The sequence below is a fragment of the Manacus candei genome, unplaced genomic scaffold (assembly GCF_025592945.1).
Source record: "Manacus candei isolate 608988 ecotype Guabito, Panama unplaced genomic scaffold, ASM2559294v1 h1tg000028l, whole genome shotgun sequence".
Lineage (NCBI taxonomy): Eukaryota > Metazoa > Chordata > Aves > Passeriformes > Pipridae > Manacus > Manacus candei.
Window position 1 is genome coordinate 19543663 of NW_026138076.1, and position 21588 is coordinate 19565250.

A 21588-nucleotide genomic window follows, 5' to 3' on the forward strand; every position below is an offset into this window, starting at 1 on the left:
GTAGCAGAGGTGCTCCAGTTCTCTTACCAACTTCATGGTCCTCTTCTGCACTTGCTCCAGCAATTCCATGTCCTTCTTATGCTGTACACAGTAACCCAGTGATAGTGCAAAATGTAATAAAAAATAAAGAGTCCCCTTATTTGCTATAATAAATCATACTAATGAAAATATCACCAGCTTATTAGCATGATAACCAAAAAGAGGAACCACCTCAGTTCAGCCTAAATTTATTGATAGTTAAGGAAGGATATTCTTGTCTCTAGATTTAAAATGTTTTCTCCCTCTAGTATTTACCTTTTGATATATTTACAAGTGGCAATGAAGTAATCAATTAAGTCATAATTCAAGTTCTTTACATTATCAGTTTAAAGAAATCCAACTTTTCCTGTCTACTCTGACAGAACTGACTATCCTGTCCACTCCTCTATCATCCTTTTCTGCACCTTCTTCTGCATATTCTTTGGAACAGGTACGACTAGAGATGGGGCTTCACCATAAATAATATCAGTAACAATTGAATTCCAACTATTAAACATGAGGAAATAAAAGTGAATCCTTCAGATTACATATATAGTTTTATTTTTCAAATGTTAGTGTGAATTTCAAGATTTTCCTACTTTGATTTTGCAATGGCATTGGCAACCTGCATGGAAAATTATTTGTTCATTTGAGTGGCTTACTTAAATTTAAATATTTGAGATTCTATACTAGAGACCTTTCATCAAAGGCATATTGAAATAATTAGCTGAATAATTTTTGGTCCAGTCTGAAATTTTCAGCTGTGTAAAGGAAAGTTGAGAAAACTGCACTAATTTTCCCAAAGTAATTAGTTACCTAAAGTGCAGCCACAGTGCTTACGACCAGTGTATAAATTTAAAATGGAAAGATGTTATTACCACAAAGTACTACCATGCCACAGGGCATCCTGTCTAATTATACCAATCAAGACAGCAGTAAAAAGCATGTCAAGTTACATGTTTTTCAGAGCCTGAGACAGTAACTTTAGAAAATCTCACCAGTAAAAATTAAAACAATTACTGTTCCGTAACACAGTAACTTTTCTTGTACAGCAGTGAGAATGAGCTTTCGTTACAAGAAAGAGCTATAGTTAACAGATTAAAAAAAAGTTCCCTACAAGAACAATATTGCTTATAGTGACTTACCTTTACTCTTAACAGTGTTCTTCAAAAGTCTGTAAGATTTCCTTGTTAAAATTTTACAGTGAGTTATAACAAATGAAGGAAGAATCATTTGACTATATTACGCAAAAGACAAGTGTAAACTTCACTTAGAAGGATATATTAGTCAAAATTAGTCAAAATAGTATTTGGAATGGCAACAGATAGGGTTCTCTGATTTATGCATGAAATTTTGATGACTGTTCAAATAACAGCATACAAAAATTATGAGAGCAGGTGATATTCAATGTTCAAATGAGAGGCATATTTTGGAATATTTGTCTCATATCTAGAAGGACACATTGTATATTAAAATGTGTTAAAGAAACAGAGTTAGGTAATTCATATCTTAGGGATTTGTGCAAATGTTTTCGTAAAGTTATATTCTGTATGTTGCCTAAAAAAAATCGGGAGAAAAGGACTCTCCAGGCAATATTAGATATGATAGAGAGCAACTCTTTTAATGAAGAGTACATGGAGTACAAAGGCACATGCCTACATACAGAATTCTTACACTTTTATGTCTTTTAGTAATTGTCATATCTAATGGAGACATTCAATCCTAAGATCTTTTTGCCCAGGTACCACCCTTAGAACTGCCCCACTGGAGCACCTCCAAGGGCCTTCAACCTTCTATCTTGTTTTGTCTACCTTATCTCTTGCTATTCCGGTCCAGGTGCACATCCCAATGGAATGTCCTTGCTAAAATCTATTGCCTTGAAAAGAAAGTCAAAAAATGGTTAAGCCAAAGATTCAGGAATGTGGCGCACAAACTGTGAGAAAGTAAGGGTCTAAAGTGAAGGAAAACCCCAGGAACATTAAAATCTACAAAAAGCTAAAAATCCTAAAAACTCTAAGGTATCAGTATGTTATGGTAATATGGCTGTATCTGTACAAGTATCATGAAGTAGAAATCAAAATATTCTCTAAGTGTGTCAGATTTCACTGTGTGCCGGAAATTGCTAGTCAAAATGTTAGTACTAGAGTCCCTAAGGGCCTCAGCCTCAGCATTGGCAGCAAAGAGCAGTTACCTCATCTCCAATTTTTATTTTATTGAGCCTTATGAAGCAGATGATCAGTATCCTGAGCCTCTATGAAAGTTCACCCTGTGGCTAAAGGGTTTTGAGGTATGGTGAAGCAAGTGCAGACCCATAAGCAGCCTTGTTCTGTAGAATCAGGGTACAGCAGCTGTTCAGACAATGGCAGCCTTAAGGTTACAAGCAAGGCTTTGGAAGTCACCACAACTTAAATGATTTCTCTCTCCCCTCAGGGAACATCCCTGTCACAGTTATTTGAATTACGAATCACCCTTTCAGGCAAATAGCACATCAGAATAGCAAGCCTCTTGTAGGATAAAAAGTCAATTCAGGCAGTTTGGTTCTGGTGTCTGTGTTTGCGTCAAACAACCCTACTTGTTTAAAGCAATTAAGCCTTGTGTTCATAATGTGCAATTATAAACTGAGATGATGAATGCTTGTCCTTCATAAAATAGCAGTCAAATATATCTCTTTCCTTTTGATAGATTAGAATTTTTTTTAGTGAATAATGAGAGCCAATTTAAGTCAGACTTTTAAAGGAACGATGAAAAATAGCTTCAATTGCTTCAATGAGAAATTTAACAAGGACTTTTTTCCTCTTAAGAGCTGGAAACAATTTAAACCAATAAACTTTATTCAAACTGACATATAGAACAACTTAATATAACCTTGAAAAGATTCCATCATTTTCTTCGTCCACTTTCCTTTTTCATTTCAACTTTCTGCTATGCATTTTTCACCTGTTTTCTTTTACACATATGATTACAACTAATCCCATTCATAAACTGTTCATATTCTACTGAGAAAAATAAAGTAAATAGACACACCTTAGGTTATACAAATTAAAATGTAGAGCTTGGGTTGGGCTGAAGTGCAGATAAAGTCCTGAGAGCTGCAGTGCTCCCACCTAGTACTCCAGGTTTAGAGCAAGTGTTTCCTTAGTACAAGGATTTCCCATGCTGAGAAAGGCAGGAGAGCCATCACTGCTCCCACATCCTGCTTCTTTCTGTCCTTTTGATTTTATACATGAATCTGGAAAGGCAACTTGTACTACGTGGTATTTGGGATATCATGCAAAGAAATAAGGGTATTTCAGTGGTTATCATGCCCTCTTTAGAAAAGACCAAAAATTCAGTTGTATGAACCCTGAAGCACAAGTTTGTCTAAGCATTTTGGTTTACTTTAGAAACAAACAAAAAACAGAAGCTTGTTTCTACGTCTCTAAAGTACAAATGCCTGGCCCTGTTTTCATCATGCCATGCTGCTAATTATGGAAAATACTAACAGCTTCTCATAAGAACTTAGTGTGTCTCTTGAGGCTGTCATTACCCATGATGAAAAAGAAAGGAAATGTCTTTCAATTCTTTCCTGAAGGAGGTTGGGGTGTATGTATTTAACAAATTAGTTAACTATTTTTATATTTTTAAAACAGCTGATTAGCAAATCCTACATTTCTTCCACATGGCATTTCATGTTGCATGCTTCCATTTGGTTAGAGAGCCTTTTTCCTGTCTGCTGAAAGCAGTAATTTGAATCAATTTCATTCTCCAGGTGTAGTTTTCCACCCAATTTCTTTGTCTTGTAAATTTATAAGATTATGTGAATATAAAATCCTCTACTGGGATTTTCTCTATAAAATGTGCAGTATTTTTTCATCATAAGCAACAAACACTTCATAAGCATGTTTTTGCATATTCAACTACCCTTATTCAAGATGAATAATTAAACTGACAAAACTAGCAGGATGCTGCATATATGGAAAACTGTTTCTCATGAGTAAATGTTGCATATTGAGGTTCCTGTTGTTGGCTTGCTTCTCACAACTGTATGGCTGCATGTTCCAAGTTTCCTAAGATCAATATTGATACAACACTGGCTTTCTACACCAGTGAGGTTTAAACTAGCTATTCTAACCTGTAATAACTAGTACCCTTAGTTATTGGCCAAACTGTATTGCTCAGCCCTGCACACTTCATTTCCCCTTCTGACTCAAAAAGTATTCTTATTAAAATTAATTTTCATTTCCATTTTTAACCATAAAGCAGTGATGTTTTTACTTCTGTTACATTCAGAAATGTCATGTAAGGTCTGACAATCAGTACCCTTTCCCTTCTGCCGCTAATATGTCTTTGTTTCTTTTTTATTTTTTCTTTTTTCTTTAATGCAGTTCAAATAATGAGGAAAATTATATTATGACCAATAAAAATATAGTTCCTATGTCCTTATGCTCAGTCTTAGTTTTAACTACAACATAATGAGATGCTAATATTCACTTTTATTTAAAAACAAATATTTTCATTTTTCAGAGTGGTAAAGTTTTAAGTGTGCAGCCATAAATACAACATCTCTGACAGAAAGTATATACAGCTCCAAAAGGAATTCCAGAAGTTTGAAGCACTCCACTTGTCTTCTCTATAAAAGCACCCTTGATTAAGACAGGATTGTCTGTGCCTCCACATGTAACTAGGCTAATTTTTCATAAGGACTTATATGATCTCCACCGTATTTGAACAGAGGAGGAACATGTGTCCTCCTCACACTGTTGTATGGCAAGTTACTGCTCATATAGTTTTCAATAGCAAACTGAGGTAGAGAAAGCCTAGTGGCTTCTAAAATATGTAAGGATTAGACAGAGAAAAAAGAAATTAATTTAACTTCTCTTACAGTGGGACAGGTTCTCACTGACAAAGAGAAGGAAGTGGGAATGCCCTTGCCAGGAGTTGGGCAGAAAAACATAACTCCATAAAACTCTTATGCTTATTTTGATTTCAAGACAAAGTTGTGGTAGGGGTAGAGTTATATGGAATTTTATGAACTGTACATGGAGGTTGGATTTCCTTATCTTGGGATTTTTCAATTGTCCTGAAATACATCGTTATTCTTATCCATTGTGTCCCCACTAATATAAATAGGTATCATTCTGGCACTCAGCTAAGTAATTCTGTTGTCATCCACAGATGGACAGGGGATTACATGGCTAAGAAATGAAATAAAAGCTGAATCTCTACGCTTGATAAAGCTCTGCTTGTTTTCTCTTTCATTCAGGATTACCGAGTGAACATCTTTCTCCGTCAGAATTGGAATGATCCACGCCTTGCATACAGTGAATATCCAGATGACTCTTTAGATTTAGATCCATCCATGCTGGATTCAATTTGGAAACCTGATTTGTTCTTTGCTAATGAAAAAGGTGCCAACTTTCATGAAGTTACAACAGATAATAAATTGTTGCGGATTTTTAAAAATGGAAATGTACTTTATTCCATCAGGTAAGTCTCTAATCAAATTACTTTCAGATAGAAGCTCAAAAGTATACTTAAGAATTACTAAAAGATATATTCAGTTGCTAGTCATGTGGAAGTATCATCCGTGAGTTTTGAACATAGAATTGTCAACATTACTGTTAATACTAAATCAAAAAATGATCCTTCATTAGGCATGCACATAGTAAAAGTAATAAGAAAAGTATCTTTCCCATTTTAAAGTACAAGTACTGAGCCTAGAGGAACTAGGATACTGCACAGAGCAAGCAGTCCTCTAGTATTATAATCTGTGTTGGCCTATGTATGAGTTTCACAGTCTGTAGCCTTCAATGTCACGACAATCAAACGTTATTTCTCTTTCGCCTTTTTGCATATTGCAGTTGACCTTCAACATGGAAACATGACCTGTTTGAGGAAGTATGACATTTAAAGATTAGTTACTTACTGCTGGAGTTGGAGAGAAAAGTGGAAAGCAAACTTTTGAAAAGGTTTAAGAAGCTATAAGCAGCAATCATAAGTATTAACAAAATCTAGTTATCATAGTTCATTTGTCTTCTATTCTTACCACTTTTATTGATACAGATACAGACATCAGTAGGCATTTTACCACTGTCTTCAAAAACTCAATCTAATGAGAAATATATTGGATATAAGTATACTAATGGCCCACTAGACATGGTATAGATTTGGTATTGAAGCAGTGCAAAATGTTACACTTTTCAAAATAAATATACTATTGTCCACTTAGTGTTTTACTTTGCACGTTTTTATGACACTTAATTAATGGGTAATCAGACTCTTTGAAGATATATCAGGAATAGTTTGTATACCAGAAAAAAAAGCAAACATTTGTGATTTGTATGGATGTATCAGTGGCAAGACAGCCTCTTTCCTCCCTCCCTCCAAGTGGGCAGCATCTTTTCAAGTTTACACAAGGAAAAAGGATTGGGTGAAAATTCTTATGGGCATTTCATATTCAAAAGGAGGTTCATCTGCCACTCTGGGAACATAGTGAGTCTTCAGTGTCACAACCTGTATTCTGTCACTAGAAACAGATGGAAAGAAAGTTAAAAGGGTTCTGTCTCTGGATTCAAGTAGAAAGTAGATCTAAATCAATTATCTCCAGACTGTTTAAGTCACTCCAAGAGGCACTGGCAGCTGTTCCACTCTAATCAAGTAGCTCCTCCCCCTTGCCCTACTCCTTTCAGATACATACAACACAGGGTATAGACCCCACCCCTCAACTGAGGCAAGTTTGGATTGCAACTTCAATAGAATTCAGACCAAGTTTGTGCCCAGGTGAAATGGGGGAAAAAAACTCCAAACATGAGAAATATTATAATATTAAATTACACAAGAAAACATTGAATGTGATGAAAGCAGATACCAGATGGTTCCTGTGTTTCTTATGAAGCCAGAAAGTTTATGTTGCCATGATTTAACTAAGGACTATTGCAATTTCTGAAACAAATTTAAAATCATACTATTGGTATGTAGTTTAATTGTTATGTGCATTTCAGTCAGTTAAGCTTTTGATAAGAGGAGGCATGCTAATAGCTAATGTGTTGATATTAAAAGAAAAAAAAAAGAAGTTTTCTAAATTTGCTTTTTTCTTTCTTTCCTTAATGTCTCCTCCCCTAATTGCATTTGAACAATTCAGACAAGAAAATAATGGAAGGTTACAGTGCCTATTTCAATGAATACTTAATACAAAATACTAAAATATTTACTGAAGCATAAAATACAGGTGCATCTTCTCTGAGATGACTTGCTGTGTTACCAGCCTACTAGTCTGATTTTGCATTAGGAGCTGTTTTTAATAGCATGGGAATAGAGCCTGGATCTGACTTCCCTCCTCAGTCTCTTACCCTACAGCTCTGTCACTTGCAGGCTAAACAGAAATTATAGAAAGAATGAATCGAGAAGATTTGGTCAGCAAAAAAAAATAAATACATAAAATAATATACAGCCATACTTGCCACCTACTGCCCACTTCCCTTTAGCCCCAATGACAAAAACAAGGGAATGGGTTTAAGAGAGGAGGATTAGAGCATTCCCATGCTAGAAAAGCCTTATATGTCAGGTCTTCAATTCAAGTTCCTCAGGTTTTTGTAGGACATTCTATCAACTGAACTGATTAATGACAGTACAGTAATGTCCACAAATGATGAATGGATACCTAAAAATGGCCAGTGAGGGAAAACACGCGCCTTTATCTCTTATGTTCTTCTTTCTCATTCCATTGAGAAGTATTACTCTGAAGATAAATTATTGTATTTATATAAAATGTAAAAATACCTCTTTTGCCCACAAGTTGTGAAGTATTTCACGGGAAGTATCAGGACTAACATAAAAGACAGCTGCAGTTCAAAATTACAGGCATATTTCAGTTTACCATCCAAATCATAAAATGCTATCTTAAACCTTTGTGTTGACATTTTAAGTACCTTATTTTAGGACAACACTACATTAATTACTTTGCCACCATAATTTGCAGCTGACATATGTCATGAAATTCTTGCAGATTTGGGTAAATTTTATGTCAAGGATTTGAAATACTGAAACAGTACAATAACTCTGCTGTAGTACAAAAAGGCACGCTGTTGCTGCATTCTTTTAGACTTCTCATAAAGTTAGGCAACGCTACTGAAAAACTTGTTTTTCTGAAAGTCTGCTATAATTTTTTTCCATATTATCATACTAAGCTAAGTGAGTTAAATGGGTTCAGCTAGTATGCATCCTTTTTGAGAGCTTTCTAATGAAAACGTGTTCTATTTCTATTTACTTCTAATTTATTCACGCATTCTTCCTGCGCAGTTTTATGGTATTTTGGTGGTATATTTTTAATGGGGTTTTGTGTTCTTTCAGGTTGACTTTAATACTGTCCTGTCCGATGGATCTCAAAAATTTTCCAATGGATGTGCAAACATGTATAATGCAGTTGGAAAGCTGTAAGTTTGTGTAATATATTATCCAATAAATACTTTTGCAGGGATTACAACTATGCAGGAGGTAGAAAAATCCCTTGTAGTGGTACAAAAATAAATTTCCAAAATGAATCTTCTATTTTACCAAAAGAATCTCTGAAATATACATGATTTTCAGAGGAAGAGATATTTTCATCCTTATTTGCACTGATAATCAATAGTTTTCTGTAAATCTGAAGTTATCACTAAACTTAAATACCCAACGACAGTTTACTTTCAAACAAAATTTCTGCATATAGAGTTTCACCATAAGTCTTCCCTGTGTTCACACGTGCAGGAGGAGAATAATATGGGAGAGCATAAAAGAAACATGAGAATGGAAACTGTAAAGCAGCTATGCCATTTCAAGGCACATACACACACTCACAAAAGGACAAATCAGCTCTTCTCTCTGATGTTATGATCTGAGCTAACAGAGGATCTATGAGGAGAAAGGCATAGATATGCATTAAATTTTCATCTTCCTTGTGATATGAGTATTTGGAAATTGCCATTTCCCTTAAAATGAGAGGACTTTGAAAGAGAGTTCTAGTGGAAAAATCCTCCCAGTGATGCAAAGAACAAAAATAAAGTAAAGCATTCCTTGAAGGATTCCAGTAATCTGAAATTTGTGAAAATTAGTGACGGGGCAAAACATACTAGGAAGTATCCATCTAAATTATCTAGATTTACAGTTTTAGTAACTGTAAATATTTCAAAATATTTTTAAAAAAATCTGCATATAGAATGAATATACTGGAATATTTGAAGCATATTATAGATGAGAAACACAACACACATAATATGATTAAAGTATTTCTTGGATTTTTTCTTCTTTTACGGGAGCAAAGTAGCATCTTAGGGGAGGGACAGGTAATTATCTATCAGCCAGTATGTCAGAACTGTTCAATGTATGAATAGTGATATGCTTTTATAAAAAATTGTAGGTTGAGTATAAAAGCCAGATCTGTCTTTTACTGTAATGGACAGATGGTAACATTATGAAGCAGGCTTTCAATATGAGGGCAATGGCTGAATCTGATAGCAGAAATTTTCTTGACAAAAATTGAGAGATTTGCAGCAAATGTCAAGGAATTTAGGAAAATATTATATATATCCAAAATTTAAGCAAAACTCTGTGGTCAACCCAGGCAGATGATCCTAGCAATAACCTATGTCGCTTGCATAATTAAAGTGACTAAATAAAAGGTTAATACGAGGGAGTTGTATCAGAATACATGCAGGTGGCAGGGATATTCATTATATATAATTATGCTTCAAAGAGGAAGTATCATAATGTTTGAACGAGCAGAAGGTATACTTTAAAAAATGTTTTAAAAAGTTATGAAATTTTTGCTGTAACAACTTCATAAAACTGAACTGCTTTTTACCTCTCTTTCAACCATTGTGAGGATAGGTCAGGCAACAACTGAGCATTCTTGATAAAACAGGCATCTGGTTTGCTTTATAAAAACCTTGCAGGAGCCCACAATTCCCTCAGACTGCACCATAGGGAACCAACACTTATTAGCTGAATAGCTCTGTAGATGTTCTACTGTCTTTTTCAGCAGAACATTTTTCACTGTAGTCTTGTTTTTAATCGTTCGATTCAGTGGGAGTAAATTCCCAGCTGCACATTGACATAGTTGAGAGAGGTAATGCTCACAAAAGAAGAGCTGAACAAAATACAAATGAGTGCTTCAAAGTCTTCTACTTACAGAGAAAGATCAAATTTGATTTCATAAGGAAGTTACAAGTAATAAAGCTTTCCCCATATTACCTTGTCTGATTCTGTTCTACCTGTAACTTCAGACAGCAAAAAACAAACTATGAAAAAAGAAAGTGACCTGAGGCAGAAAATTTTGCAGCATGTGGGAGCTCTGGCTATGTTTACATGTCTAATAGGGAATAACCAGATGGGTTTGCAAGAGCAAGGCAGGAGTTCCCCAAAATTATTTTGGGACAAATCCAAAGCAGATAGGTACAGTGACCTAAGTTCCAAGATCCTAGACCTTCAAGAGCAGGAATTCACCTGTCCATAGCCAGTTTCTCTGTACAGGAAGGACAGGAAAGGAAATAGACAAATTGGAAGTTTACAAAAAATATCTACGTGCTATGCAGGAGAGTAACTAGGTTAAAAAGAAAAAAAAAAGCTTATATAAGTGTGAACTCTACCCAATTTGCAATACTTTGAAAAGGCTGAGCAGAAACATTCCAATTCCAGACATATTTTCTGGTATTTCAAATTCCAGAGTCTCTGGCTAAGAAAAGGCATTCAGTTCTATTTAAAATTACAGAAGAAAAAAGGAGTTGGGTGCATTCGGCATTTTCCCATAAAATTCCTGAGGTATGAACTGACATAATCCTGAGAGCCTGAATCCATCCAAGCACCTCTAATTTCTAGGCCACAGCGTCATACTCTCTTGTGGCTGTCTAACTTGCATTTTATGGTGCACAATGAGACAATGTAAACAGAGGAATCAAAGCCATAACCCTAGTGGTTATTGCCCTGTCTGGGGAAGTGGAAGACATTTGTTTCAAAACTGAGAGCACAGTCCTCTCATATCCTGAGTAAATGATCTGACCATCAGTCTGTTGTTTAAAAATCAAAGTGTTTGCAGGAGCAAAACAGCAGTAGCCATGCTTCCAGATGTTTCTTTTTAAAGTTGTGATCATTGCTGTTTTTTCCACTAACTGCCAAGTTTGGTCGAACATTGTACAATTATGAATTTACAAGGCCCACTTATCTCACAGTTTCTTTAAAATGTATCTGATCTTGAAAACCTTGCTCCTGTATGTGTCATTAAGAAAATTAGACTAAATCACTCATCTTTTTCTTACTCATCTTACTTCCAGGTTACGAGGACTGACAGTTACCTAGAGAGATGATGCGTTTTGCCTCTGCTTTAAATAATTATTTCTTTTAGTACTAAATACTTTCCTTCAATATTGATACTGTTGCTCCAGCATAGGAGGGTCTAAGAGGAAAATTCATTTATAGCTTTTCTTCACAAATGATATTTTTAGTTTTACCTGGCTCTGTTTTTTCCAAGGTCAGCCTAAGTAGCTGTATTTGCCCCTAGTAAAAGTAATTCACTTATATCATGAAGAGACTGAAAAATATTTAAGTGGAAATGTCTTCTATTTTTAAAGGATTTATTTTAACAAATGGTTCCTCAGCAACTAGAATAAGCTGCTTTTGTATCTTAGGAAGAAAGTAAATGAAAATGCATATATGAAATAATCCCTTCTACATTTCTTTGCCTTACACTAGGGCAGCCTATAGGCATGCGAGATAATTTTAATTTCATTCTGCTTGAATAAGATACAAAGAAATGCCAGCTAGATACATATTTATTTCTGTGGCCTGTCTCCCAGGAAAGAAATGTTTTTCTTTCATGTGCTAGAGCTTGTTGCCTCTCTTTTTTAAGTTTCACTTTTATCTCACAGCATTTATTTATTCATATATTACAATTATAACTTTATGTGACATTTAATATTCCTGAATTCTCAAAAAATAATGAAAATAATAACTCAGCTACAAGAAAAGAAACATACTATGAAAAGCACCTGCTTACTGCATAATTTTAATTTGATGCTTATTATTAAATTAAACAATGGTCTTTTTATTTTCCCTTTTGATTTATGAAGGCTTTTTAGTCTTTCTAAGCAATAATATTCTTGTCTTTTGGATTGTTAAAAAAAATTAATTCCATACTACATGATGCTGAGTTGCACTATTTCTTTCCCACCAACCTCTTAATTGTTGATTGTACAAGTGGAAAGATGTGTAGGCAAGCTGCAGTGGTGCAAACTAATGTGTTACAGAAAATGATGTGCACATTGTTCATTTCCCACAACAGCACAAAGACACCATAAGATAAAAGAACTGGAGCATATTTCTTATCAGCCAGGAAACCTCAGGTCTCTACCTGAATGACAGAGATTATGGACAGACCAGGTCAGTGTCTGCCTCTGCCAGCAAATATAGAAACCATACCACTTCTCTCCTTTTCATTTCAGTAGCATAAAAATTGTCAACAACTCATCCTGTGTTTTCCACTCTGCAGATGGGTAACTCAACCTATTGTGCCTATCTGAAACAAGACCTGACATGCAACTACAAAGATCAAGATACTCGTAGTCTTCAGCTCCTGACCAACACAGGTTGAAAGGGCAGCAGTAATTGTACAACTGCTGTTGAATATACAGAAACTAATATAAAACTGACAGCTGAAAATCTGTACACTCCAGCAAGGAATATTAGCTTTGAGAGATGTGCTAGTGTGCTGAGCCTGAAATGTTATTCTTCTCTGAAATTCAGGCCAAGAGGGATAAACCTATAATTCCCAAGGAACGCCATCAGAATGACTTAGAGGGTAGTGCAAGATGCAGACCCTTTGCAAAGCAGTTCAGAAGTACATTGCATAGAATCCTGCTTTCCTGGAGCTCCAGCATAAATTTAGCCTTGAAATGAATCACAGCTGATTTTTGAAGCTAATATTTTTAGTGCATATGGTAGAATTTTTTCTAACCCCAAGCCAAAACCAGATTTGTTAGCTCTGTCATATCTTCCCCCCGCTATGTTGCCTGGAATTTAAGGCAAAATTCAAATATCTGTCATGTTCTTAGGAACAGTAATGTCTAAGCATCCTGTTCTGGAGGCAAACTGCTGTGATGCCTAACAGAAGAGGAGTGAAATAACCTTAGTCAACATGACTGTAGTCATTCATTGCATCAGCTGGATACCTAAAGAATGGCTTGGTTTGCTGACTAAATCCAGTCTTACTTTTGGGCCTGTACCTTACTTTTAAAAATTAAATAAATGAGAATGGAATTTAAATAAATCACTGGGATTAAAAATTAAAAAATAAATTCTGTAGCTGAACCAAACTCTCTTTTACAAAAACACTAGATATTTTGCTCAGTTGTTTAATGCCATTTATGTATTTGTTTCTTGAACATGAGGAAAAGAGTTGGGTCTTAATATACCTGTAGGGATTGTAAAATGACACAAGGGAAGCACAGCCTTCCTGTAATAAAACAGAAAATTTACAAGATATATCGGTATTCAGCTTTAGCCCAAGTTTGCTCAAAAATTTTATTCCCTGTGACTTGGAATGTCATGCTAAAGGTGATTAAAATGAATGAACTTAGCAAATAAGACTGTGTCAGCACATGTAAAAAAGGAATTATCTTGGAATTGGGAAGACAATGACACTTCAAAAGTGTGGAGTCTCTGAAGGTGCAGGTGAATTGTTTGCCTTGAATAGCAAACTTTGTTTTTCTGTAACGATGTAGTCCTTGGACAAGCAGGAGAAGAGATGTTAGACACTTCAATAATCATCGAGACAAACTTCTTGTATGGTCTCTGTCTTACCTATGAGATAATGGGCTTTTAATGCCTACCGCTGATATTGAATTAGCTAAGATAAAATCTTCCTACTCTTAGCATGCATGTATGCAACTGATCTAGCTTAGTTCCAATACATTCTGCAGAGTCATGTGGATAGATGTGGTTCAAATGGAACCCTATTTGTTCATTTTATTTGTTGTCCAGATATTAAAAATCCTGCAACAACCATCCCGGGCACAAGTCCTGAAAACCACGTTTTGTCGAGGCCTTAATTTTTCTACCTTTTCTCTCCATTAGTGTGACCACTCAGACTTTTACTTTTATTTTACCATGATTACCACCAACTCTGGCAGACCATTTTCTAAAGTAAAATTTTTGTAGGCCAAATCCAAGATGCCCAGTTGTTTCAGGCCCTCTTCCCTTCCAGATAATTCTAATTTCTACTTAATTTGCCAGTTCTTCATAGTCATCTCAGGCAGAGCTCTCAGTCTGCCAGTATATGCTTATCCAGCTAATTACCTGGAATTACTTCAGCCACTTAAAAATTACTTGTCCATTTAAGAGAGCTGTTTGCACAGAGGCTACAGTACCATGCACTCACACAGTTCTTGAGTGTTCCTGAGAAATACTCCCTCTGGCAACCTTCTCCTCCCTGGATGACATTTTAGTCACGTAATTACCAACTATTTACCACCTGTTTTTTGCACTTCAGATGTGCTAGACCTCAGACCTTCGGTCTGAAGAGTATTAATGTAATTTAACCAGTCCTGTACCTTCTGAACACCACTGTTCAACATAACAATGTTGTTTTTTCTGTCCTTTCTTTCTAGTCCTATGATTACACCACTTAGATTTTGTGTGATTAGTGATAACTTTTTAGAATTAAGTAAGAGCAAGTACCTGCACAGTAGCCAAACGAAAACAAAATACATTGAAAACTGCGCTCTTCAGCCACAGTAGCTGGTTTGTGTCCCACAAAACACAGTTTGGCAGTTCTATTTCCTTTCTCAACCTTCATGCATCTATACCCTGCAACCCAAACCCTAGCACACCGCATTTCAGTGACAGAAGTCTTTACTAACCCACCTGATTTAGTTTAGGTTGGCCTGGTCCTACAGACCATGCTAGATGAATATTGTTTTCAGCTATTTATGTAGAATAAAAGGTTCATTTTTTGCATCAGCAACTAAAAGTGATCAGCACCCTCATATACTACCTAGGCTAGTGACTGACTGTCCTTTTTTCAACGATAAGATGTAACCACTAGGACTTTCATAAACAACATTGTATTTCCCAGCCACTGATAATAACAGAGGAAAGAATGATGTAGTGGTTGGAAAAAAATAGAGATCATCAATTCATTTGGAACTATACCAAATAATGAAATATTTTCAGTTGTAAAATCAAGAATACCTCTCCTTGTTAACACTGATCACTAAAGAAGTTTTAGAGACAAATTTGTGTCATCAAATAGTACAGTAAGTTTGCATAATTTATATTTTCTAACTTCCCCAGGGGACTATTACAAGACTTCAGATTTCCATAATTCAGTGAACACATTTGATAGGGCCATGTATTTCCCATTTAAATTTAATTGATATCTAATTCAAGTTAATTTAACATACCTAGTGGAAACATTATACTATTTTAAATTTATTTGGTATAATGTAAACTCACATCTCTCGCATCTCCATTAAGTCCTTTATGTTATAAGACACATTTACGTTATAACTACGACCTTGACTCACAAAACTGAAGTTACAGTATTGAATGATAAAGCTATATTTTGGTATTTAAAATGTAAACATGACAAAAATTAATTACTACATCAGCATTTTGAATACACCGATATTTTTTAATTTTCATTATTTTTACTTGATGAATTAGTGGGCAGGCTGGGTAATCAAAATTAAAAGCATACATTAGAGATGAATGAATCTGATTTAGTGAAATACATTTTGATGCAGCAGTTGTTTCTTGCCAGTTCAATGAGTTTTATTCAGGGGGATATCACCTCTGGCCATAATCTACATGCTTCAAATGATAATCTGCTTTACACATGACTGCTTTTTGTTTGAATTCATGCAAAGTTTGATAAGATATATACTTCTGACTTTTCATCGTTTACGGCATTTAATAGTGAATTTTTAGACTGTGTTTCTGGAATATCATGCAATCAATAAGATAGAAAAATGTCTCCTTGCACAGTTGATGTATGATTTTATTACTTGAGTAATGTTTGATCTTAATTAAATACTTATTTAAAAGGATATGGTCTCACTTTAGCATATTCATCTATCCCCAACAAAATATCAAAGTAAACCAAAAGTCAGCCTGAGTCTCTGTGAATACCTTGTGTAAAGGTTCTTCTCAAAAGGAAAATCAAGAATCTAGAAGGCAGAAGTGCTGAAAGCATTTCAAAATTTGTAAACACTAATTCTTACCTTCTAGGTTCATTCAACATAGACAGATCAGAAAAGATGAAGTGTATTGAAGATTTCAGGTCAGCAGATCAGGTCACTGGGTATGACTGAATGGCATTTATAGGTGTATTCAAAGAGTAATGAAGTAATTGAATATAACAGGGGTAAGATTTATGCTCACATAACAATGTTATGTTCTTCACTGGAACTCAAAATGTCAGTATTTGTGGGCAAACAGTTACTCTTAGTAAGTTCTGAACAATACACTTTAAACAGTATTTGTCATTGAAAGGTTAAAAGATTTTTGGTTATAAGTAGGTTGTCTTCAGCAGCTCTTTAACGTCACACTGAAGCAGAAAGGAAATATTACAAAGAAGATGAAAGCTATATAAATTAGATGAAAAAATTGCTCCCTTTTCCTTTTGGTTCCTTCTGGTATTTGTGTACCCTTGTCATTCAACCTGTTACAACAACAGAAGCCGTATAGTTTTAGATTTCAGTCTTAAAATATCACGTTGTTCATATCTATTAGATTCTAAGAAAGTCTTAATGAAACCTGAATGAGAAAAGGAAACCTTTTTTTCTTCCAGTTGTAATAACCAGATAAAATTTTTTCAGAAAAAGAATTAGAATAAAATATCAGGGTTATCCTGGAGAGTTAATATATTCAGAGGAAGTAGGGATATTTTACCCAATGATATCCCATGCAAATATTCATCTGAGAGATGAAAATAGAAGGAAAAATACTTGTCCTTTGCAAAGTCTGGCCCTCGATTACTATGGTTTTTGCTGTTATATTTAATCTTATACACACATGCAGGAGGTATGGATAAGTGCAGGAATATTAAAACTGAATGCTTTTTAATATCATTATATGTCACAGACAGTTAGTATGAGAAGATTACAATGAATTGCTTTCCCATGTGTTGTTCCAGTTTCAGAGAAAAGCAATTTTTCAGTTTGACTACTACTGCTGCAAAAATTTGCATTTTTTGAAGAATTTTCACCTAACAATTCAAATTGACATAAATCCATAAAAACAGCTTTGACTATCCACCATTTCACCTGTAGTAAAAGGAGGAAGGGATCTGAGTGTGAAGGGCCTGTTTTATCCTTCACAGTTTGGGGAGGATAAGATGTTCCCAAACACCCAAGAGACCTGGAGGTTTAGCTAATTTAGATGCTTTGGTTTAATCCATTAATAGACCACCCAATTATTAAGATTTAAAAAGAGATTCATAAGAAAGCCTTTTTCTTTTTTTCTCTTGTTCAATATTGTATAGAATGGCAGATAATAATTCAGGATTAACAGGTACAAGCTGTATTACCTCCTTTTTATGAAATTTACTTAAAACATTATAGTTTGGTACATTCTTGCTTTTCAAAGTTTGCCACTGACTTACAGTTTATTTTTTTTTTATCCTTTTTTTTAGTTGGATACACAATGAATGATCTCATTTTTGAGTGGCAAGAAAAGGGAGCAGTTCAAGTAGCAGAAGGTCTCACTCTACCACAGTTTCTGTTGAAAGAAGAAAAGGATTTATGTTACTGCACCAAGCATTATAATACAGGTAGGAAAGCATATTAGTGATTACAATAGGAAAAACATTTAATATTTTTTGTTATAATAAATGTCACAGCTGGGATATTTTCTAAATGTTCTCACTGAACTTCAAAGAACATTAAAATGTACAGGTGCATTGTGCAGAATAACTTAAATAACTGGCAAACAAAACAAAACTACTTAAAACTGACAAAACTTGTATTTTAGTTACCTTAAGAAAATACATAGTTGAAATAATTCAGAAGCAGTTCAGTCAGGAGTTTTGTTTTTTCAGCAAGTGCCATGACCACATTTGCACTCTGGATCTGAAGCACTACTGAAATACAAAGGTCCATATGCTGCACACTAATCATAGCCTGGTTCAGTCAGGAAAAAGGGACACAGGGTTACCAAGCTAGATATTCCTGCCCTTGTTCATAAAGGGCCAACGTGAACAAGCTGAAATCATGCTTAGTGTGCAGTGCCCAAGTGTAAAAACTAGGCATAAGTATGCAGTGGCAGATTAGCGGGAATGGTTTCAAACTGAGAGTAGGTTTCAATCAGATATTAGGAATAAATCCTTTAACTGTTCCAGTGATGCGTCACTGGAACAGGTTGCCCACGGAAGTTGTAGATGCCCCAACCCTGGAAGTGTTCAAGGCCAGGGTGGCTGGAGATCTGAGTAACCTGTTCTGGTGGAAGGTGCCCTGCCCATGGCAAGGGTGTTGGATCTAGGTGATTTTTAAAGTCTCTTCCAACCCAAGCCATCCTGTGATTACGATTCTATGATTTATGATACTGAATTGAAGCCTTTGTAGAACTGAGATATTTAGTTCATTATCTCTGGGATTATTTGAAAAAGAAGGGAATTAACATTAATTATATAGTTATCTCATTTTTAATTGTAAAAAACTATTTCAATAACTGCACAATCTCAAGCATAATAATCCTCAAAAAACATGTAGCAATGGCTAATGATGCATAGCTTATATCTTGTCTCAAGAAAAAAAATCTAGAAATCTTTTATTCTAATCCATGTATCTTTTAAATTCTGCTCTCCAACATGAGTCTAGATTAAACGTATTTTAAAATTTAAGATTAGAATGATTCATTTGAATTCTGCTGGAATGTCAGGGGGAAAAAATTAACTAGGTGGTATCCATAAGGAATGTCTGGTTGTGATCAAAATTAAGGATGAGTGCTTTTCAACCCTGAGTTTTATCACAACTGTTGTGGTGACCTAAGAGAAAAAATGGTTCTCTAATGATTTCCATTTAGAGAAGAAAGATATTGATAAAGACATTTTGAAGTGTTCTCTAAAATAAATTTGAAATATTTAACATACATTTTTACTGTACAAATACTAATATCTGTATAATCCTTAAAAACATTCTAAAAATGGAGATATATATTCTATAGCAGGGTAATTTTTTCACTCAAACATCTCTTTGTTAATGATAATATAGAATTTCCTATTATTCCTTTTTTTGTTTCTACCATAATCCTTATGACAAATAAGAAAATTTTATTTTCATTATTTTCCACTGTCTCCTTTTGAGATATACAGGCAAGTTATCCCCCTCCTGCTTTTGTGCCATTTTAACATCTGCCTGTAATTGCACTTCTATACCCTGTCTAGTGATATTAACAAGTACGAATTCATGATATAGAATATTTTCCAAAGTTCATTTGCATACCATGATGCATAAAAAATCTCTAACTGAGGAATTAAGACATTTACATGGTGTGTAATTTGGTGCTGAATGGAAATCTGTATTAAAATTTCATAATTTCCAGTGATTTCCAAACACCTCATCAAAAACTGAGTTGTACCCTTACTCGTTTGTCTGAGAACTCACATTATAATCATCATGGTTTAAACCTTATCTTTTTGATTAAAACTTCATTGTTTCAATATTTTTGAGGCATTACATTTTTCTTCACAACCTATGTTTCAAGCCTTTTTAATTTGGTATGAATTTTCTTCTAAGGAAAAATAGGAGAACATGCTTCACCTAGGCATACTACACTAGGTTGTATGGGGTCAACTTAATTCTACTGCTTTTTCCCTGTGCCCCTAAACTGAGTTGAGAAGCAGGAGCAACAGATGTTATTAACATGAGGCATGTGAAGCCTCACGCTTCTCAAAATGTGGCTACAAGACAAGTGTGCTTATCTCTGTGCAATTCTGTCACACTGAGATGGGAGAAGGGGTTTACCGTGATAAGTCGAGAGGACTGTGTGGCCAATCAGCAGTCTGTTGTACTCTGTATTGCTTTGGCCAAACTGCATTTCTGTGGCCAAGCATGCTGTAAAGCATCAGTGCAACCCACAATCCTGAAAAGATGGATGAAGTTCGTGCCTCTCCTGAAAGAATAATTGGACAATTTGTCCACAAAAAGTCAAAGTATTTGCTAACATAGAAAACTTGGAACCCTGGATGCAACTAGACGATGGAGACTTTAAAAAATGTCAGCAAAAGAGAAGACAATTGCACAACTGTGGAACCTGCCTGTGATGGGCAAGGGAGAAAAATGTGATGCTGAGCAGCACCATCTGCAGACAAAAGGGTATGTCCTCACCAGAGTAAGCAGCAGAGTGGCCTGTTCTGAGTTACAGCAACAAAATTAGAGATACAGATCTAGAAGAACTTTGGCAGGACAAATCAGATAAAAAAAGATGGTCTTGCTCATGCAGGACTACATTAATTGTGATACTCTCCTCTTCAAGACAACAGTATTTTATCCAGAGTATTTTTTTTTAATTCAAGTCTTCAGTATAAAGTGGGTTTAATAAGATTCAAGAGGTTTGGTTTCTAGGAGTGTAAGAATGCATTTTATTTCTTTGTTACAACCAGTATTATTAACTACCATTTGTAGGCAAAAACCCATAAACATTATATTAAAAGACAACAACAGCTAAGAGTTTATTTTCACTATGTCACTTGGATATGTGACCAGTAATGTGCTTTTTTAAGACTCCTGCAATGAGCTTTTGCAGGCAGATACGCCTTTAGAACACCACACAAGAAACAAAAATTAAAAAAAATCAATTTTCAAAACTTGAAGTAAAGTCTATTTCTCTGGCCTATGACAGATTAGATAAACTGAATTCTTGAAATATTGATAAAGAGCTGCAGCTGGTATGCAGTAAGTGACCAAGAAGAGTTTTCAAATTAAATTTAGTTACAACACAGAATGGAAAATTCTTCTGAGACATCCTGTAAAACAGAAAAAAAATTCCCAAATTCTCCCTGTGAAAAAATTTAATATGAAGCTTCAGGACAACTTGTGGAAACTCATCAGTGCGTGTCTTGTCAGTGTTTCATGCCCAATTGAAAATGAATAACTGTAACCACAGATCAAAAAACAAACTATGTCTAAATATAGAGACATAACAGTTTCAGCAAAAGTACAGCAAAATGGCTCATCAAGTCTTGTGTTCTGAAGTGACGCAACAACATTTCCGATAATTTTCATGTTTTGCATCCACAGGCATATCCGCAGTGACACATTTGGGAAGTGAAGTAGAATCATAACAACCAGCAAAATCACATATGAACCATTTATGTTACAAGGATGGTCTTGCTTTACTGCATTCCTATGTGACATTCATTGCTCCCCTGGGCAATGAATTTTTATTTCACCTAATTTTTACTTCAATCACAGATAATTTTAATCATGGCTGCAGAAAGTCCAATATACAATAGCTTGAATTTGTGCATAATAGCGTTGGTTAACAGGCACAAACAGAAATACTCTGAGTCTTGGTTTTAATCCTGCTCCATGGATAATGCACAACACTTGCACTTGAATGATGTTG

At 35.0% G+C, this 21588-nt stretch overlaps 1 protein-coding gene across 3 annotated transcripts in view; it reads left to right on the forward strand.

The window, feature by feature from the left end:
* GLRA3 (glycine receptor alpha 3) overlaps nucleotides 1–21588 on the forward strand; it is an 86898-nt gene that overhangs the window by 41980 nt on the left and 23330 nt on the right. For all 3 annotated transcript variants that reach the window (XM_051790184.1, XM_051790185.1, XM_051790186.1), the window contains exons 4-6: nucleotides 5261–5484; nucleotides 8347–8429; nucleotides 17657–17794. In XM_051790184.1, coding sequence (XP_051646144.1) covers nucleotides 5261–5484; nucleotides 8347–8429; nucleotides 17657–17794 — 445 coding nt within the window. The remainder of the gene's footprint in view (nucleotides 1–5260; nucleotides 5485–8346; nucleotides 8430–17656; nucleotides 17795–21588) is intronic.